General features: G+C 38.1%; 1 protein-coding gene across 2 annotated transcripts in view; it reads right to left on the bottom strand.

The window, feature by feature from the left end:
* Positions 1-1,053: 1,053 nt before the first annotated feature.
* LOC121524691 (WD repeat-containing protein 7) overlaps positions 1,054-21,410 on the bottom strand; it is a 131,783-nt gene continuing 111,426 nt past the window's right edge. The window contains exons 25-32 of one of the 2 annotated variants that reach the window (XR_005993164.1): positions 18,948-19,065; positions 18,520-18,669; positions 18,272-18,354; positions 18,040-18,139; positions 6,952-7,056; positions 6,541-6,690; positions 6,387-6,449; positions 5,955-6,092 (exon numbers count right to left, since the gene is read on the bottom strand). Coding sequence is in view for 1 of the 2 variants with exons in the window: in XM_041810156.1 (XP_041666090.1) it covers positions 5,889-6,092; positions 6,952-7,056; positions 18,040-18,139; positions 18,272-18,354; positions 18,520-18,669; positions 18,948-19,065 (760 nt within the window). In the remaining variant the exon portion in view is untranslated. Of the gene's footprint in view, positions 6,093-6,386; positions 6,450-6,540; positions 6,691-6,951; positions 7,057-18,039; positions 18,140-18,271; positions 18,355-18,519; positions 18,670-18,947; positions 19,066-21,410 lie in introns of both variants that reach the window. The other variant, XM_041810156.1, reaches the window with a different exon arrangement.

Here is a 21,410-nt window from a genome sequence, read left to right as displayed (position 1 = left end):
GTGGTGTTAAAACTCTTTAAATGTTGGAGGGTGTAAAATTTGTCTTACAGACCTTCAACTTTTTGAAGATGAATTGGAGAAACTGACTGAAACCAGAAGAGCTGAATGGCAATTTGTCATCCAGGTAAGTTTATGTCTGTGGATTTATTCCTCAAATGATTGATAATTAGACAAGCTAAAGTCTAATGAGCATATCAGCATGATATGTTTACCTTCTGAAAACAATGCGTCAGCTGTTGAAGTGAAAAACTGAGCTGAAATAACTAGTCTGAGCTTAATGGGATTTTTTTTTTCTCTGTTGAAGCCTACAGACGTAAACAGCTCCTAGGATGCACTGAGGCAGAAGAGTAAGTAGCTGTAAGCCAAAGATTTCATTGCGGAATAGTGCCAAACACAGAGGCCTTCTGGGTGAAAAATTAAATGCTTCAGAAAATTTGATATAGTGCATTGTTTTATGCCACATTTTTGCCTTAAGTCCAAAAACACACCAGCACCATCCAATGCACATCAAAATAATTGGCCCCATGGTGGCCAGACTGTTTTGTCCATCTCAGCTGCTGTAGTAGCAGCTCTGTTTGGAGGATAGAAAAAGAAATTTAGCACCATCTTTTTTTTTAGGTGTAGAATAGACAGGAGGTCTAGGTTGCTGGTGCATCACCACTGCTCCTATTTCTTATTTCTTCTACCTGGTGAGGCAGGGAGGCAGTCCCCAAGCTGGCTCTGGTATCAAGCACCTTGATACAGTAGTGACTGGTGGAGAGTTTGACTGTCAGTGATAGCAATTGACCGGCATCAAATGACGCCAAGTGTCAGTCCAGCTCTTGTGTGGTTTGGGCTTAAAGCTTGTTAAATTATGAGGACCAACTATACCTCACTGAAATCTCTGGAAGCTAATGGCACTACTTTCACTAAGTATCTCATACAATCCAACTTCAAAAATACTGAAATATCACTTTAAGTTCACACTGTATTTGAAGTAACCTAAAACTAGTGCAAGCTACTGCTGATGTTTAAAGAAATGAATCTACACATGTAGTTTATTTTCATCTTTATTGGACACAAATTCAACAACAAGGACAACACATTTTTACACAACGCATATTATGGTGCACAATGAATCCAGCCTGCAGTGTTTTACATCAAGGGAAGTTTATATACATGCACTACAACACACACTCTTAAATACCACAGCTGATTTAACTGCAGAAACAATAAATATGCAATTTAGACAAAAAAATCATGATGCTTCGGGTACATTTAGTGAACTTCTGAAATAAAAGGTTGCAGTTTACACTCGAAATATTGTAATGAGTCTGAGGCAGAGTCTTTGTTCACAAAGACAAGGCAGAGGAGAGTTAAGAAAAAGAAAATATGGGCACTAAGGACTTAAAACTTTATTTTTGTTTGTCATCTTTTAGATCAAAGTCATAGATGAGTGTCACTTTACCAAAAATGACCTTTGCAGACATTTGAAGTTCAAGCTTGGCTTTTTTGGGGGAAAAAACTTGTCAGAAGCATCTTTCAGATATTTCGGTTCACTACCTCCACAGACTTTTCTTTTTCTGGCTGGATGACCTGATCTTCCTCACTTGTTACTTACTCCTCAGCTCTTGCTCTGCTTTATTTTTCTCACCTTTCCTCCCCCATGAGGCTGCCTAAAACAGATTTTTTCAAACTGTAAAGAGCGGCGCCGAAAACCGAAGATTAAGATCTCAGAGCCATGTGGACTTGCCGGGCTTGATGTGCCTGTGTATGTGTGTGCCGTCTGACGGGCTGCAGGTTTTTTTTTTTTTTTTTCCTTTTTTTAAAGAGAGGGAGAACTTGTGAAAAGCTTTGACACGCTCTGGTTTACAGGTGTGTAACAGCGTTAGAAGCTTTCTGACAGCACTAATGAAACTGAGGGAGGAAGAGGATGAAAGGAAAATACAGAATTAAAGCAATCCTTCAGACATATCCAACACGTAAAGTACACAAAAACTCTCTATAAATATCATATCTGTGTATATACTCATATCTGTATATATTTTTCTTTCTGAATAAAACTTTGAGCGCAAAAACAGAGGCAGCATTTTAAAACAAGAAGGTCCAAGCTGACAGTAAAATGTGCAAAAATGTGCTGACAACCCCCAGATATCATGCAGGAAAACTTATAAGTTTATGTTTTTATGTGACGTAATGATGAAGTGACACATCTTGGGATACATCCCTACTTCTACTTTGCTTTGCTGAAACAAACTGAGGTGGTAAAAGCAGCTAAAATCTTGTTTTTGCTAACCTCTAGTGACTCAAGTTGCTGTATTAAAAGATTATGCTATCATCGAGCTGGGAAATACGACATGAAATTTACATCACAGCATATTTTCTTTACTATGCTGTAACCATTTATATCCTCACATCACAAAATTAAAAGATTCATGCATGAAATGCATTTTCCTTATGCATTTACATTATGACCCCCTTCTCCTCAACATAACACTCAAATCCTTCTGTAGATAAATCACAGAAAGATGTTTTTGTAAATCTCTGTGTTGAGTTCCCAGCACAATGTAGATTTTAATCTGTAAATTAAGAAAATAAATAATCTTAAAGTGTTGCTTCTCTCCTGCTGAGATGTAAGTTGCTACTGAAAACAGTCCATTTTCTGATATGACTCTTTCATTATAAAAGAATTCAAACAACATAACAAAGAGGACTTCATTTGTAGAGAACCTGTCAGAAATATAACCTGTTCATTTTCAGATTAACTGAGCTTTACAGGGGCTACCATTAGGGGTGAGTGTAAGGAGTTACAGTATTTGCAGTCTTTGACCATGATCAGAGCCACAGCTCACTTTTTTCTCACTGACTTAAAACAAGCAAGTGATGTATTGAAACACACCTACAGGCAAGTTTTCTACACCACTGGTTCCTAACCTGGGGTCAGTTATGTTAATTTCTGCGGTGCTGGGTTTAAGTCAAACTGAGCTGACCCATTCCACCCCATTAAAGCTCCAGACAGACTGGCAGAGATGCTTTGCAAAACGAGCACACTCACTACTGTTACAACTGAAAAATGGACTACAAACACACCAGATTGCTTGGCTGCTATTTACTCTCACTGTAAACACCAACATCGCTGTGACATAAAGGAGTCGGTACTGCTGTTTGGTCAGTGAGCATATAGTCTGACTTTGCTCTTAAGGTCATTCTGACATTGATCATTTCTGTTCCTAAGCATGACTGCTCCACATTCCCTCTCATGTTGGTCTTCTTTCACATAACCTCATTCTGCACCCAAGCACCCTTGTGTATGTACACAGCCTGATACAGTAGGTGGCAATGTGCACCACTTTTCCTTTTCTGGACCTGGGCACAGTGACAAAGTATGATACTCTAGTGTTCACAAGATCAAATGAACAAGACCTTGAGGTCATATCTACTTGGATCTGGGCCTGAGTTGCTAATGCAAAACCCCCTAAATGTGCCGAAACATGCTGAAGACGAAAGGACTCAATAAGAGCAGCAGTCTGTCTCAAATCACACTGTTACTCTAACTTTATCTACCTATAACTGTGGTTGGTAGATTTGGCTATCGTGGCATTGTTTTTGCACATATTGTCAATGGACATAGGCCCTAATAAATGATTGCAACAGTTACAAAAGCAATGACACTCTTCATTTATGTTGTCAAAACAGAAAAATAACCAGCAAAGTAACAACTGTGATCAGTATTGGTTTCCCAATTTAAGGACTATCAAGATCTTCTTTCCCATATTTCCTCAGCTACTGTATATGTGGGGTCATAAAAAGACTCCATTTGTTGGCTCATCTTAATTACATCAGTGTCAGTTGAGCATGCTATTTAAAACAAAAGAAATGAAAAAAAATAACACTTCTGACCTCTTAATGTCAGATCTAATGTTAAAATTGTGAGGGAAGACTTTAAGTTAAATCCACTAGGAGAGCAAATGACCTCATTTGCAGAACTAGTCATTGCCAGGCAGACAGTCACGCTAGCCACAATAAATACAGCAAAGATCAGTGCTCATGGTACACATCTACATCACGAAGCAGCTCTGATGATAAAGTACATATTTTATGTAAAGATATGCTCCAGAAAATCAGAAAAAAAGCAGATAAAAGCTTCAAGATGATGCAAAATCTTTGAATGTATCAGTGAAATAAATAATGACATCATCAGCATACAATCACACCCAAAAGTCCAAATTAGGCAAGATAGGAGCAAGCTTCTTCACCTTTCAAACATATGAACCTCCAGGTAAGTTTGTGACATCTTGAGAGGGACTCCAACTCATAAAAAGTTGGAACAAAGTGAGTGACAAAGAGTTTTGTCCAAGTTAACCAGTGGAATTAAATGGGTAGACTCCTTGTCAAGTTTTCACTGGGTGACTTTAGCTTGTTGTTCAGGCTTTAAGGAGAATTAGTGGAAGTTAGTGTCTCTTGTGTGAATTAATAATAGAAAAAGGATGAACTAAAGTCATGATGAAGAGCATGTTTTCCAATGCTTAGTGGCGATACACATTTATTTATCATGCTAACCTATCTTTGGTCGGAGCTGGGGAGAAAAGCATTTCATTTAACAACCAAATTTTGAAAAGTGCATCACTTTTTTTGTACTGTTTTAAGCAAAATCCAGCGGTGAGTTCAGCTGTTTTTGATTTCTTTTAAGGAAGCTAGTTTTAAATTTATAACACAATTTTTCCCCCTTGAGACTCAAACCTTTTTTAAAACTTCCTTAAATATATATGCATGGAAAAATGACTACATAATGTCCAAAACACTTTGTGATTCCAGGAATTTTAGGTTACCAGTCATCTGAGGGGACCTTAAGTAAAAGACAGTCCAAGAAGAAATGCACAACAACGGATTGTTGGAAGAAAATTTGGACCAATGCCTTAGATTTTTTAAGAACAAAATAGAATACAACGCAAGAATTTTTGGATGGAAAATCTGTCAGACCAAATACTAACCTGGCTGAAAAGAGCCATAGGAAGTGGGGTACAATACTCTAGGAGCTCCTTTTTAACTATAAAATGTCCTCATTAGCCTTGAAACATGACTTAAGTGATGATATGACTTGGTCCTTCTCATTGTTTTAAACTCAGAGTTATTCCAGTGTGTCAGGGGTGATTGTGGTCATGCTTTTAGAAAGAAGTGAGAATGTGTGTTTGTGAAAATACACTTGGGTGTAAACACATAACTCTCACATTTCTGTGTGAAGCTCTGAGAGGATGGAAAAGCTCTCAAGGTGTCAGAAAAATAAAAGCAAACAGCAAAGAAGTCGCTCACATGAGAACGGGCAGTTTGAAATGTGAAAAGTGTCGTTCCTTTACCACGCTTTTTTTACACTTCAATCTGCTTTGAAAGAAATTCCTTTTAAGTCATTTTACTTTCTGACTCTGAAACAAACTTTAATATAAAGAGCAGAGAATAAAAACAAAACTTGACTCACTGTAATATACCATTTCTGCAAATATAATCCATAAAATCTTTTAATAAGTTAACAACTGTTTCATGATAAGATGCTCCCATTTTGCATTCAAAATAAAAACTTGTTGGAAACCAAAAAAGCAGTGACCTAAAGACTGATTTTAGATAAACATCACTGACTCCAGAGATCTGCTACATGCTGCAAAAGAAGCAAATAAATAGGAATGACAAGAAGGTGGCAACAACTAAAATTTCATTGATGTAATCAATGATCACTATGTAAACAAGCCTTCTATCGTGGCTTTAAATATGCACATCACGGAATACGCTTCTTTACAATGGTACCTAGGACTGATAAAACTAATTCATCCACTACAAGCCTGGACCTGGACTGGACAAGTTGAGTAAAAATCTCAAACTGGTCCAGGTCATGGATCAGCTGGAGACACAGATGATTTTTAGACCATGAAACGGTGCTCTTTGCCATCGTGGGCCATCAGGATGACGTTGCGGTTGGAGGTCCAGATGAGGCGGGCGAGTTTCAGGTGGTTCTGGGAGCCTGGTGAGGCCGGCTGGACCGGGGGAACCTGGTAGGTTTTAATGCAGCGAAGCTGAGGGGCCGAGTTCAACATCCCAATACTGCCGAGCAGACTGGTGTTCATCTGGAGAGGAGAAGGACATCAAGCCGGATTTAGTTTTGAACTCTTACTGTTAAATACATAATGTATCAATCAGCATCCATTTCTTATTAGGGACGCACAATATTATCTGCATGATACTGGTATAGGCAGATATGAACACTTCTGTGGATATCTACCACCAATATATATGTATACCACTAAATTAGTGGAGTTTTAGGACTAATAGATCTAAGTCATCAGAAGTATTTTTCTTTGTTCATCTTCATTCCCTAAACTGCACATATCTGTTTATAAAGATAAATGAATCATTGTTACATCACTGCTGGTGTGTTCAGACCCTGAAGCTTCTCTCTCTTTGTGTCGTCAAAAAGGTAAAGGCTGAAATAAGCAGAGAGAATCTGTTTAGGAAAAACAGAGAGGAGAAACTCTATCGTTTCCTGAGACAACACTGCCCCTCCCTAATACTCACCGACAGAGCGTCTGCCAGCTCATTACCACAGCAGCCGTCTTGTCGGCGCGTAGCAGCGGTTTATGCTTACAGTAATGCCATTAGTGTGTGAGTGTGTCTGCAGACATCAGTGTCAGAGGTCGTAAAGACCTTTCATTCAAAATAACAGTTCTGGGAAGAAGATAAGAAATGTCAGTCTGTGTTGATCAAACAAATGTGATTGGTCACCTCACTGGTGATTGTGTGCTATTTAGATGTTTCTTTAGAGCGCTGTAACTTTCATTATTGAGAAATACTTTCTTTTTGTTATTTGTAAAGAAATTTTGAAAAATAACTGAACACAAAAATAACAGGTTGTATGAGCCAGAAAATAAAAAATGGCCCCCAAATCTTAAAAAAGTGGTGGTTAGTGCATTTGTGTGCATCATTTACCTGCCAGAAGGAGATGTGACTGTCAGCGTTGGAGTATGTTGCCAGATAACGTCCATCAGGAGCGAATGAGACGGCGGTGATTGGACCCTTATGACCATGGATGTTCTAGAGAGGAAACAAAATTTAAGACATTAAAAAAGGAATGAATTAAAACCATATCATACAACCTGGTTCTACTCTAATATACACCATGTCTTTATGTAGTCAGAGTTTTTGTGTTTTTCAAAACTTGTTAAAGACCAGAACTTCAAAGTTTAATACACCAGTGAAAATCAAACATTACTGATTATTTGGTACCACAGCCAGCAAAATGAAAAAATAAAAAAAATTCTTTACATTAGCAATGACTTTATTTTGGTATCAAAATTTGCCAGTCATTTTTATGTAATTTAGACCACATGCAGGAGTTTGTCTGCATTTTTGATGCATTCATTCCCCTTCTAAGGATCTGTCTTGTGACAGAGATGTAGGTTTTTTGTGCTTTTCAGTCTTTCTGAATATTGTATTTAGTTTCAACCAATTAAGAAGTACTGACTAGAATTTAGGGATGTTCCCAGGCGTCGATTTCCCATACGGCTAAACGCTCATTTAAATTGCGTTTAACCAACTAGTCTCAAGAAGAGAAAATACTCCGAAAACAGTCAAATTCCTCATAGGGTCATTGTGTCATCGGGTGTGATGTTAGCCTGATATATTCTGTACAGCGTGGCTAACATTAGCAGTCAGCTCTGCCAGCCTTCACTCCTCTTTGCAGATTCATATCGTGCTTTGACGTGTGGACTCTTCAATTCAGTTGAGAAGTTACAGAGTCAATCCTTGACAGCCTACGTACCACTTTATTTCCATTTTCTTCTTAAAAAACTGTCATACTGTGCTGTTCCTACTACATGCTAACTGCTTAGCTTCTCATATTTACATCTGTGAAGTGCAAGGGGAAAGCTCAGACAGGAAGGCTGTCTGAGGGATTTTAAGCCTGTGTTTATAACAAATTACAAATGTAACGGTTCAACTGACTTTTGAATCTCACGCTGGCTAATTTGGTGAACGAATTGTGAAAATCAGGGCTGTAACAATGTTCAAAATAACAATAAAGCCAATGCCGATACTGATGTTTTTAAAATTCAACTTTTCATTCAGTGTAACACTCCTAGTATGCCAACATTTTCTCTCACATTTAACCATAAATCAGATCAAAGTTTGTCCAACAGGCCACTGTTTCTGGATGTTAAAAAATCTCTTCTTTGATTCAGCAGCTACATAAACCAGATGCCAGAAAATAAATTAATTGGAAACAATGAATAAACATTGGCAACTGATATCTGTTCATACTACATAGTTTGGCTGCTGGCAGATGTTTGTAAGCAAGGCCAATATTGGCCAGTGCCTATGTTAATCCAATGCAACTGTGCATCTCTATTACGGATGCATCAAAAATGTTGACAGCCTTTAGAGGACCATTGCCAATTCAAAATGACAGAATGAGTGTTGTTCCTTCTGGTGTGTTCTAACAGCATGCAATCATCAGCAATAAAATCTGCTTATTTTAATGGATTCAAATTAGCTTAACCTAACAACATGCAGGCAAAAACATCACAAAGCAGCCCAATATGGTGTGTCTTTTTTACCCAGACACACTATTTCTATTTTCCTTTCTGTTGTTTGCATTGACATAGACAAGGAAAGAGAAGGGTGGCATCTGAGCTTGACAAGGCACTAGGAGATCCCTACAGGAATATTTACTTGATTTTTTCTCTCGTTTCTCACTAATCAGAGCTTCGGTCTGTGTTTCTACAGAGAAAATAGTCCTGCATAAATTATATCTTTATCTGTGATTAAAACATTATGCACTGACTTCTGTTGGACAAAACTATTCAAATAACCATTGTCAAATACTTGCCAATGCAAAAACCAAACTGCCACACTGCTATAGAGGAAAACTAAATTCACAGGTGGAGGATTCAGTATTAAAGGGATGCCATGTAGACACCAGGACTCTGACGTTGCATGATGCTGCACAGTATCTGATGCTCTCACACTGTTAGGGGGGCTGTCTGCGCTGGTTCCAGATAAATCTCAGTACCAACCTGAAACTCTGTTATTGGTTTGTCATGGTCAGGCTTTTTTGTGATCAAATGTGCCCAATACAGCACAACATGATCCCAATGTGAAGCGCTGTTCCTGAGGTTTACAAACCCTTTTCACTGCAGAGAATCATACTTGAACACTTCACAGTATAGGGTGTTTTTATCAAAAGAGTAGGAATCATATCTTAAGCCCCTCCACACCATTTTTTATCACCTATTGCAGCAAAAAATGAGAGAAATACTTGACTTTTCCACAAGATTCCTCTTGTTAAAGAGGCCAAACTGCAGCAGCAGCAGAAGCAGCTTGAGGTTGAAACTCAGGCTTCAATAAATTCTCTTTTGTGATAAAGACGAGATGAAGAACAAATTTTGGTGCTTGTTGAAATTTCATCGAGTCGTCTGAGAAAAACTCGTTTTGCCGCCCAGATCTTCCCTGACAGTAAGTGTTGGCTTTGAACGAGATAATTCCATCAGATGAGGGCCAGCTTCTGCTCCAACAGATGCTGCCGTTCGCCTGCAGAGCTCAGGGGACAAAATAAAACGACGCCGCGCCACGTGTAACGCAATAAACTGTCCCACCAGATGCGGGGTGTGTAACGCAATAAACGGCCTCCCAGAAACCATGGCCCCGCCTCCGCCTGCGTCTGGGATTACAAAGTCTCACCTCCAGATGAGATTAAGACGCGACGCCTTGGGCAGCAGGACCATGAAATAATAACCCGTCTGTGGCGATTAAAGCAGAAAAAAATAATAACCCAATGAAATGAAAATCTCATCTCTTTAATTCATTCACTCCCTCCTTCTTTTAGGGGAAATCCTATTAGATTCCAGCAGTGTTGGTGGAAAAAGCTGAATTATTCTGATTTCTTTCCAGCCTTCATCCCTGCACACCTCTCTTTCTTTCTTCTCCTTTGTTCCATGATCTGTTCTCCCAGCTCTCTTTGCATCCTTCACCTGTCAGTCACCTTCTCCTCTTTTATTTCCTCCTTGGAGTGATCCCTAATCACATTTCCTATCATTACTTCTGTTAAAGGCAAACAGAGTGTCAGTTTGGCTGCAAACAGCAAAGGTGGGAGCTTCATGTTAACTGTTACTTTGATTGTTGAGCACTGTTTGTTGTATATCACTGCTAAACAGAGGAAAAAGGATGTCAGACTTCAGCCCAGTGACATTTTGTTATCAGTATGTATGTCACAGAGGCGTTACAGAGGCAGGAATTGGCAGAGCCACCTGTGGAGTGCAGCATTTAATGTGTATGTGGAGCTCCCACTGTGCCAAGCTCTATTACAAACCCACAATCTGGCATAAAACAAGCACACCTACCCTTTCATTACCTGTCACTCTTTTCACTCCATATTCAGCCTTCTTAAAAATGCATACACCCTTTCTTAAAACATAAATGAAATTGGTTAAAAGTAGCAAATATGGGCAGAAAATTGTGTGAAAGTGGGTTTCAGTGGTAATAGAAATGGGTTAAAAGCAGAAAATATGGATTAACAGAGATGAAAATACAGGGAAAGTGGCATTCATTGGTTTTAAGTGGCAAATGGGCATAAAACATAGTGAAATGCAGTTAGATTGGCAAAAATGGGTATTAAAAGTTGTGTAAACTGGCCAGTGGAAGCAACAATAAGCAGGGGGCAAAAATAGGTTAAAGGGGCAAAAATGGGTGGAAAAGACAATAAAATGGGATTTTAAAAGTAGCAAAAATGTTTTACAAGTGGCAAAATTAGTTTGAAGTACCAAAGATTGATTAACAGAAGCAAAAGATAGATATTATGTAGCAAAAATTGGCCTAAAATGGCAAAAAACAGAAGAAAAAATGTTTAAAACAGGCTGAAGTGGTAAAAAATGAGCAATCAGAAATGAAATTTAGTTTTGGCAAAAAATGGGACAATAGAGGCAACAATAAGCAGAAAGTGACAAAATTTGATAAAAAGAGACAAAAATGGGAGGAAAAGGCGGTGGTATGGGATTTCAAAAGTGGCAAAAATGGGTAAAAAAAATGCAAAGAATGTATGGGAAGAATTATGAAAAAGGTTAAAGTTTTGAAAAAATTAGTTTAAAGTGGAAACAATCAGCAAAAAAGGCAAAAATTGGCAAAAACTGTGTAAAGCTGAATTAAAAGTGGCAAACAATGGTGGTAAAATGGGCAGGGATGTGTTCAAAAAGGGGTTAAAACTGACAGGAATAAATAATTTCAGTATTAGAGCCTGATAATAATTTTACACATTTTCAGCTCAAAAATTAAGTAAATTAAGTAATTGAGTCAGCCTGAATGCAAGCACCAATACTACTGATCCAACACACATGCAATGACACTATCAATAAATCATAACTGGGGAGCATCTATTCTCTGGGTTTGTCAGATAAATCTGTGGGCGGGCCTCTGTTTGTTTACAGTCTTCTTTTATCCAGCCATGTCTCGCTTCCCTCTAATGTCATCACAACGCTTGTTATGATTGTCCGGTGGAGTTTGTCAAGTTACAGAACAAATTTATGGCTCTAATCTGACACAGTTACCATGGTAACAGACAAAAAACATCTAGTCTGACATCTGTACTACTCTGTGACTTAATATGAATTCCTTCAGAGCTCGAGGCTGCAAAATCTACATGCTAAGAGCAAACAGAAGAAGCTATTGATTTTATTTACCTTAAAATGTCTATGAGATAAAGCTGATTCTATATTGTAATTAATTCTGTTAACATCATTTTAAGTTAATTAGGAGAAAAAACAGACAAGATCATTTGTGAATGGATTAAGGAAGCATGACTTGGAGAAAAAGGATTAAAATGACTAAATGTGCTTCAATATTGATGCTTTTATTTATAGTGTGATCAGTTTGTGTATGCACTGTATGTGTGTGATTGTGTGTGTGCATGTGTGTACTTGTGTGTTTATATGTGTGTGTCACGCTGGACTGCCTACCAAATCAATCAGCCTATCAGAGAGCAGTGAAGCACACTGAAACCATTTACAGCACTCTGTACTTCAATACACCTGACGCCTGGGGACCTAACTCCGTCTGTGTATGTGTGGCTGTTTGTGTGACAAAAAAGACCAGTATCATCTTTTTTCTACCCACAATGACTAAGTCTGAGACTGCCTCATCAACACTGCTTCTCTTTAAAGAAAATTATGATTACACATGGAGTCTAACTTATACACAGAGTTGCATCATCAACAGACTGGACATGTATTTTTAAGTGTTATATCTGTATCAGCCTTAAGGAAGAAGAACAAAGAAGGTGGATGTATGGCTTTAGGTGGCGACTTAACCTGGTGGGTAGAGCAGACACTAATGTACAGAAGCTACAGTCCCCAAAGCGGTCCCATGATGCATTGTGATGAGGGGACGATTCTGCATTGATGCAGAGGCAGCTCATAAGAGATTCCTCAGGGGACGTGTCCGAGACTTCTTGAAAACTACAACAAACGACTGCAGACTGCTATCCAGCAAAAAGGAGACAACTTACAGATTAAACACATTAAAGTTCAGTCCTTTAATTTTAAGTTGGTTAATAGTACCTACATTTGATCATGAATATATAAAAAAAAATAGAATTCTTCATTTTTAGTCAAATCTGTTAACCCAGATTAAAAAAAACTCAATCTGTTCAGTTTCCCGTTTGACCTCAGATGACCCCTTACATGAACTATAAACCCATTTAAAGCATGTGTTTCTTCAGCTAATGACTAACTACCCTGGTTGGATGTTCAGTGGGTGGTGCTCACTGTGGCGGAGCTACACCTTCAGTTAAGGAGTGATTAAAGAAAGAAACAGATGCAGACAGACAGAGAGAGATCAGTGGGATTGTTTCTTTGTGTTCAATTAGTAGGCTCAGCAGAGTCTGTTAAAGAAGCCCAGCAAGCAGCTGGACGCACACCCAGAGTAATGCAGCTGACAAAGGAGGGTTCACGGAGGCCGATCAAAGCTGTGGCAGATGGTCATGCAGGGACGAGCTAGCTACGGTTGGACACACACTCACACAGATTTCAAACAAAAACTTCCTCTATCGTCTTCCTCTTCCTCTCCTCCTTATGCTCCTCTTTACAAGTTTTCTTCTGTTCTTCATGGTCGCTTAACTGTCAACATCTCCCCAATCATCCAAGAATTTAATTCAGTTATTCAACATTTTAAGACATTAGGAACTAATTAACTGAATTAAATTAAATGAATAACACATGCTATTTTTTTCCTTTTTTAAAATCACCAAAACTTCTTTTTTTGCCTTAACTGTTTGGCACTAGTGCATAGACATCACGTTTAGCATGTGAGATGTTAGCTCAGGCTGGCTGGATGTTGGATGAAAACGGAGGGAAAAAAGACTAATACCCACTTAAATTTGGGATTTTTGGACTGGACAGAGAGCCATACTTTTTCCTGGACTGTTAATATTGATATGTGTTCATAAATCAAGTTTCCTGACATCATATGGTCCTGATTCTAAGTATACGAAGCTCAGACTGAAGACACATATCATCCATGTTGATCAGCGATGGATGTGAAGCTGAATTAATGTCAAAGTTTTGTTAAAATGAATCTTTAGATCAGCTGTTTCTCCATATTTCAGGGATTCATTCAGTAAAAAGATCACTCTGTAGTTGTTAAATTGTAAAAATGTGCGTTGTATTTTAAAATGAGATGAACACACCCCGGCTGTCTTAATTAATTTCGTTAGATTTGTACACCTGTTAAACCTTAATTTAATCTTTAATGTGAAAAATTCACAAGATACAGATCTCAACTTTCATATTATGATGTCTAAACTTTTATAGCGTCGGATGCATTCCCTTCATGAAGTGTTCACGGGAATCAATATTAGACAAAATAGAAATAATTTGCAAAGGTACTTTATTTAATCTATGATGAATATCCATGGACTTGACAGATGTTTTGGTCTTGGCCATATAAAGCCAGCTGTGTTAATCTGAGATCACAGGACTACTTGTAAAGCCATGAAACATCATTTGTTGTGATTAAGTGCCTGTCAGAGCCTGTTAGATATCACGTAAGCATATGGTTGATCTGCTGAAATTAAGGTCCAACTCACCTAAAACTGCTGAGCTAAAAATAACCCAATTTGGGTTATTTTGGTAACCCAGCACCGGGCCCAAAAGGGACTGACCCAACAATTATTTCAGCTCAGCAGTCTTGGGTTATGATTTTGACCCAAAATTTGGGTAAAAATTACCAGGTTGTTGGGTAAAAGCTATCAAAACCTGGGATATAAGATACCACCCATTATCTGGGTTATCAGTATCACTTATTTACTTTCATTATTTATGATCAATTTTGCATTAAAAAGCTGTTCCCACACCAGACATGATTTTTAATCCCTCCAGTGCATCCTGGGTCTTCACCGAGGTCTCCTTCTAGCTGGATGTGCAAAGAGACAGATGCAGAGCTAGGATGCACACTGAGTTTAAAGTAGGCGTTGTCTTCTCTAAGCTACATCCTTCCACAGTCAGGAAGTGACTAACGTTGTGGATGCCTTCACTTGGGGTTCAGAAGTGTTCAACATAGAAATGAATTAACAAAAAAAACATGATCAAAGAAAGCTCAACAATGATCACTGTACAACACACAACATCTAAACACATATAAATGCATCTAAAATAATTAAAACACATCTTCATCATGTGAATTTATTATCATACCAACTCCAACAGCTCCAATGCTGTAAATAAAAAATAGTCCTACCTTAAATTTCAATTAAAAACACCTCTAGCACAAACAAACTCAGTCACAGGCACATGTTCCTACAAAACCATTATCTATCAAATGTTAATTACCTCAAATAACACACAACGGAAAAGCATCTTGTCTTTACACCGAACATACAAACACCTTTACACACTCTCAGTCCAACTAAATGTCGGGTGAAAAGGGGCCAGTGCTGTTATCAGATATAAATGACCCCCTCCACCAGACGAGACTGCTCAGGTTACTGCAAATCAATACACAGCAAATTACCAACGCACACTCGCACAGAAATACACACAAACATGAAGGCAAGGAGCACACACAAACACACAATCAAATATAAATGTGTGTAAAGACAAAAACGTGATTAACAGAGTCATTGCTTCATCATTAATCTATTACTGAGAGAGGAAAAAAAACAGCTAACTCTTCCTCTCTACTCCTCCTTCACATCCTTTAATTCAAACCTGTGTTTCTGCTCTCCACTTCATGGTTGGACAGAACAAAAGCAACAATTTGATAAATTAATTAAATGTTTCAGGAAAAACTGTTTAAAAGCAGAAGGATAAAAAAAATCTCCCTTAAGTTAAACAATCTAAAGGAGCATTTTTTATTTGAACATTCATCCAACTAGGGGTGCGTAATTGTGTCTATATTCAAACATAAAGTAAACTTATCTAGCATTCATACTAAAGGGTATTTGACAAATAACTCAGTATAATGTAGGATAATAGTATTCTATAGTGTAGTTTGAAGTTACCACAGGTTTGTTAAAAAAGGTAAATTTATGGTAATTTTCAAGCTCTAAATAGTAAAACAGGTGTGATTTTTGGTCAGTTTTATAACCTTACAAGAGTTTTTCTAGACTAATGTGGTTTATATGAGTTTTTATTCATGCTGTGAGCCTTATTTCTGCTCATATCAATTCAAACATTTAATATTTGTAATTTTTTTTTTTTTTACATTTTCTGGTGAAATTATAAAGGAAAATAATTGGTATGAATATTGAAATATATTTGATTTTAGTTTGACAACAGTATATTAGATTTATTAAACTTAAATGGCATAAACCACTTAGTTATTCAATATTTGTGATTATTATAGGTCTCCTTTTGGAATTATAAGATAAAACTGGTGGTACCACCATTTCTTTTACACTACTCTGAAGGAAGCCATGCCTTGCCTTAAAAAGAGGTAAGAGAAAATCTTGCCAACTCTGATGTCCCTGACCAAGTCAGAAGACACTACAGCCATCTAAGACGGCTTTGCAAGGTTTGACCTGTCCTTGTTTGATGCCCCATGCCCCGTAAATGTAACCTTACAAAGCAGATGGATTCGCCCATTTCCGTGGTTCTTACTGGTAAATCCATCTTGCATAGCTCCCATCTGAACCTTTTGGGCCCAGTTAGAAAGTGACAGGGCCAACCGGCGTTGAGGACCAGTGCTTTCTGGCCTGGCAGAGTAAGAAAGCAGTGAGAAGAGGCCGATGCAGCAATGGCGGAAGACATTAGCGTGAATGCTGCTAAAGCACCAGTTTTATCAGAACTTGATGACACTTCTGTGTTAAAAGAAAAACAAAGAACTGCAGTGAGTTGTTTTCTTTTCAAAAACGACAAAAGTTGTGTGCTGACATGTCTACAGTCGCCATGGTTTGTTATGTAGTTCTGTATGGAGTTTACTCCTTCGGTATGGGCGCTGCTTGAAAGCGGCTACATCGTGTGATTTGTTGCCCTGATTGGCCCGTAAAGATGCGACAGACAGAACGTTCATCCATTTACCCTCCGATTTTTTTTTTTCTTTTTTTAAAGGCTCTGCCCTTTCCCAAACGCTGTGTATGAGTGGATGTGTGAAAAAAATCCATCTGGCGTGCCAGGTTACCACAAATGGTCACTTCGTTGACCTAGATTTTGCTCAATAATAATAACAAAAATATCTATAATTGACAAAAGTAAAGTTTTTGGATGTCCAACAATGACATTCTTTGGCTTCAATTTTCAATATCCAAGTATTTCAATAAGTTCTCTATAAAGGGTTAACTTTCATCCGTAACATCCAATGTTATTAATGTGTTAAAAAATTATTGATGACAATACACTACAAACAAAAACAATAAAATTGATATTGAGGCTGCAGTGGAAAATAACTGAAGCTCAAAATTTAAAAAAAAAAAGTGGAAAAAAGTAGAAATAACAGGAAAAATTGGTGTAAATGTTGTTTGGTTAATCATAAAGTAATTTTGCATGCATTATATGTTGCTGCATTTTATTAAGTTTTTTCTTGTCTTCTATTTTACCAATTTATCAAAATAAATTTACATTTGTATTAGTGTGCCTCTGATCAAATCAGTGATTACATGGAAGGACATCTAAATTATTGGATGGTAAAAGACTGCTTGGACAAGATGGAGAAAAGACGAATGGGGAGGGATGAGTTACTGGAGGGAGGGATTAATGTGTTGATAAATGAATCAATGGAAAAATGGATGGATGGATTGAAACGACAGGTGTGCAGATAAATGGAGAGATGAATAGATGAATGTATGGATATGTTAATGCATGTAAATGGTTGGATGGGTAGGAATATAGATAAATGAATGGATGCATACAGAGAGAAAAGGAGGGGTATACAGTATGGATGGATGTATAAAATGACAAGGTAATTTAACGTTAGGATAGTGTAAAGTAACGAGTGGATGGGTGGATGGATCAATGCAGCGTCAGGAACAGTGGAATGACTGGATGGTTAGAAGGAGGTTTGATAGAAGGATGGATTAATTGATGGAGGACAGATCAATAGCAGGTGTATGGGTATGATTAGAGGGCAAATAGAAGAACGGATGGATGGCAGAGGGAAAAATATAAGGTAAGGCCAGGTAACAATAAGGTAAAGTAAGGTGAGAATCAGGACAGAGTGAGGGAGCAGATGAAGTTTGAAGGAGGGGTGGATTAAATGATGGAGAAGGATGATGGACAGCTGGATGGTATGATTGGTTGGCAGATGGGGGAAATGGATGGATTAATAGTTGAAATAAAGGGTGGAAATAATGAGAGTGAGGATGAATCAGTAGATTTATGCAGAAAAAAAATCTGGACAGAAAGTTTGATGGAAATCCCTGTGAGGAAGTTTGGACAGTTGGACTATGATGGATGGATGGATGGACACTCTGAAATAGTGAAGAGATGATGAAAGGAATGTACTTTGCTTTGGTGTTTATCAGAAACTCATCCCCTGTTTGAGCTTTTCTTCAAATTTTGAAATCAGACATCAGATCTGCAGAGACAAGTGCTAATGTACCTGACATTTTCCAGTGCGAACATCATAGAGAGCCACTGAACCCTGGCGAGCTCCCACAGCGATGCGGTGACTGCGGTCACAGTAGCCAACCATGTAGAACCTAAACAAGTGGACAACATGCTTTAACATTTGAACCATCAGATGGGTAGCATTTATTAACATGACAAAATTGGAAAAATTTCAAGGTTCAAATCAGGCAAACTTTAAATGTATACATAGTAGACAGTCGTACTTGCAAATAGCAGGGAAACACTCCTGTAGTCCTTTCTTCTTCACCAGAGATCCTTCAATACAATACATGATGATATCCATAACCTGAGGAAGAGGAGGAGAGGGTTAGAAAATGATATGTGTAACAAAAGACAAGGGGGAAAGAAAACTAGATCATGATAGTTAACTATTATTGATTAAATCCAAATATGCTCTAGATGAGGACTGTAAATACGGGTAATATACCACAAAATACATGATAACATTTACCTCCACCAGCAGATCCACAACATCTCCAGGCATCTTCTCAATCAGGATGTCGATCACTCGCAGGATCTCAGTTTTGGCTCTGGCCAGAGTCGTGGTGTGAACGTTCTGCTGAGACTGAGAGTTTGCTTGAGCTGCGTTGTAGCGATGCACCTACAAAAGAATACATAGTTGTGTTATTATTCATTATAGAACAGATACAAAAAGAGCAAAATATAAAAAGGTACAAGCACTTCAAATATCACTCTTTGCAAAGCCATCCTGTAGTCACAGCTCAGCAATCCTAAAGAGGAAAGTCTGCACAAGAACTTCTTACTATCTGGATTTAAAACACAGCATGAATGGGATTGCACTGAACTACATGCTACATGTTAAAGTGACTTTATGAAGTTGCAGCATGGATTTCTGTTAAGTTAAGAACTATTAAGTACCTCTCTTGCAATGGTGGTGATAAAGGCCGGTGGTCGGGCAGTGGCGATCAGAGAGAGGGCGTGACGAGCTGAGCGAGCAGAGTCAGCAGGTGGGTTGAGGGGCAACCCCATAGTAATACTGTGGAGAAAAAAAAGGGGAAAGAATGTGTAAAAGGTCTCATTAAAACCAGCCAAAATGTGGTTTCTCCCACCCAAAACACAAGGAGAAATTAAAGAGAGATGGCCACAACATGGTTGACAAGGTGAGACAACAAGGATTTAAATACTGCTTGCAAAACAACTGGAAAATGTTGATTTTTGGTAAGCACAGATTTTTTGAGTATTTATTAGTCTCAAGTGGGTTTCAAGACCAGATTTTTAAGCTGTTTGGGCATTCAAAAAATTTAGATGCTGTTGTACCTGACCTTGGCTGCCAAGTGACACGTGTGTTTCCATGTGTCTGTGCTTGAGTCCTGCTGCCCCCTGCCCCCTCCAGTCCCGGGTTGTGGCACATCAGGCCCTTAGATGAAACCTTACCATCCCACATGCCTAAAACTTGTGGACATGACTGTATATCAGGCTGATATTGGTCACATTTTAAGGGGACAGTCATTGTTTGAGTTGGATCATGGGATTTGTTATCACGCAGAAACATAAATGCAGCCCTTTTTTTAAGAGAGGTTTACAAATGGTCCATAAATACATCTAAATAGCCGTTTTTATCGAGAGCGTAAAAAAGGAGATAAAAGTGAAGGAAGGAGCAGTGGGATGGAGCCTCACTAATATATGGAGTGAAGAGATTAGCGGGCAGCTTATAATGTCAAGGCCGAGTCAATGGGAGCCATTCACCAGACGACGGCATAATGGACTCCCACAATGCAACAGGAATTAGACACACACCGAAACAGCTGGCCACACACCCCTCTGAGTGTGTGTGTGTGTGTGTGTGTGTAGAGAGAGAGAGAGAGAAAGACAGGGCGAGAGAGGCCACCTTGTTAAGAAAACGACTCAAGGGAGAGAGGGAGAGGGAGAGAAAACGGGGGAGTAGTGATGGGTGGATGAACGGCCGGGCAACACGATTCATCTCCTCTGATTACAGATCACAGCTACAGTACCTGTAATTAATACTGGTAATTCATTGGCAATATATCAGCAATATTGAAATGTTTAATTTCATTTGGAGGGCTGGCTGTAATTGGAAACAGTCACAGTGTTGATATAAGGCGGCAGGAGAGCACGGAGCTAATTGTACCATCAACCATCGAGGTTAATAACCAACGTTCAGAACATTTAATGAAATAATCTGGATTATTACTACTGTTAAAGGAGGAAACCTACCATCACACACAGATTGTTTCATCCCCTTTACTAAAAATAGAATAAAAGCTATTATAGACAGAAGGTAATTCATTAGAGTGAAATTCTTTATATTAACCAAGAACAGCTGTTCAATTACTACCAAACTCCACTGAAAAAAAAACAAACAAAAAATTTTGTCTACATAAAAAGAAGAGCTGCTGTTTACAGTTGTCTCTGTCATTTTTGTGTTATAGAATGACTTAATTGTTTTTACTGAGTAAAATCCAAATCATTATTTGTGTAACACATTAAATCTTAGAAAATGAAACTAGTTGAAGCTACAGGATCTCCTGAATTCTGCAAAGCAACTTCTTGTATTTGGTATTATAATCTAAGGCTGTAGTAGTTTAGTGTTTTTGGCAGTTTCCTTTATGATATGAGAGTCAAAATCCTATATAAATCTAGAAATATCAGGGATGCCTCCTAACGCCCCCTGATTTGGTTTCTTGCAACAGATCAACATTCATCTACAAGATGGTTCTTAACTGGGCTACCACAAACAACTCTTAAATGAAAAATGCAGAGCCAGATTTTTTTTTATATTTTTCAACCAATCATAATTTTATTAAGAGAAATAGAGCAGTTTAGGACTAAAACAGCACAAAACCTGACAAATTGAGGAGATGGAACCAAACAAGCATGTCTAAAAAAATTTTCCAGGTATACATCTGTGATCCACTTAAAATGGCTCTGCAACCCACTTTTGGCTTCCAACTGGCATGCTGAGAACTACTGGTATAGCAATTGGTTAGTCCACTTGGCTAGGATGTCCTACAGGAGGCAGTGTAACCTGATTACAAAAGAAAGCATACTTTTACTTCCTTGGTTCAACTGAGCAGAACAAAAATCTCCACAAGACTAACACAACAACTACCCTACAAGGACAAATGAAACTCACAGTGTGATGACTTATTCATGCTGTGTAAAATTACATTTATGGGAACTGATCAACACAACTATTAACTGATTGAACATTTTTTTTCACCTATTCAACAGCTCAAATAGTCTAATAAATACAAGTCAATAAACTTCAAAATATTATCTCTGCTGCATTATGTAACTGATAATAATGTTTTAAATTTCTTAGAAAGCAAACTACAACTACAACAGCTGTATTTATTCGAG

This window comes from Cheilinus undulatus, linkage group 17, assembly GCF_018320785.1.
Source record: "Cheilinus undulatus linkage group 17, ASM1832078v1, whole genome shotgun sequence".
Classification (NCBI taxonomy): domain Eukaryota; kingdom Metazoa; phylum Chordata; class Actinopteri; order Labriformes; family Labridae; genus Cheilinus; species Cheilinus undulatus.
Note: the sequence above shows the minus strand (reverse complement) of the source record. Positions and strands in the feature narration are given on the sequence as shown.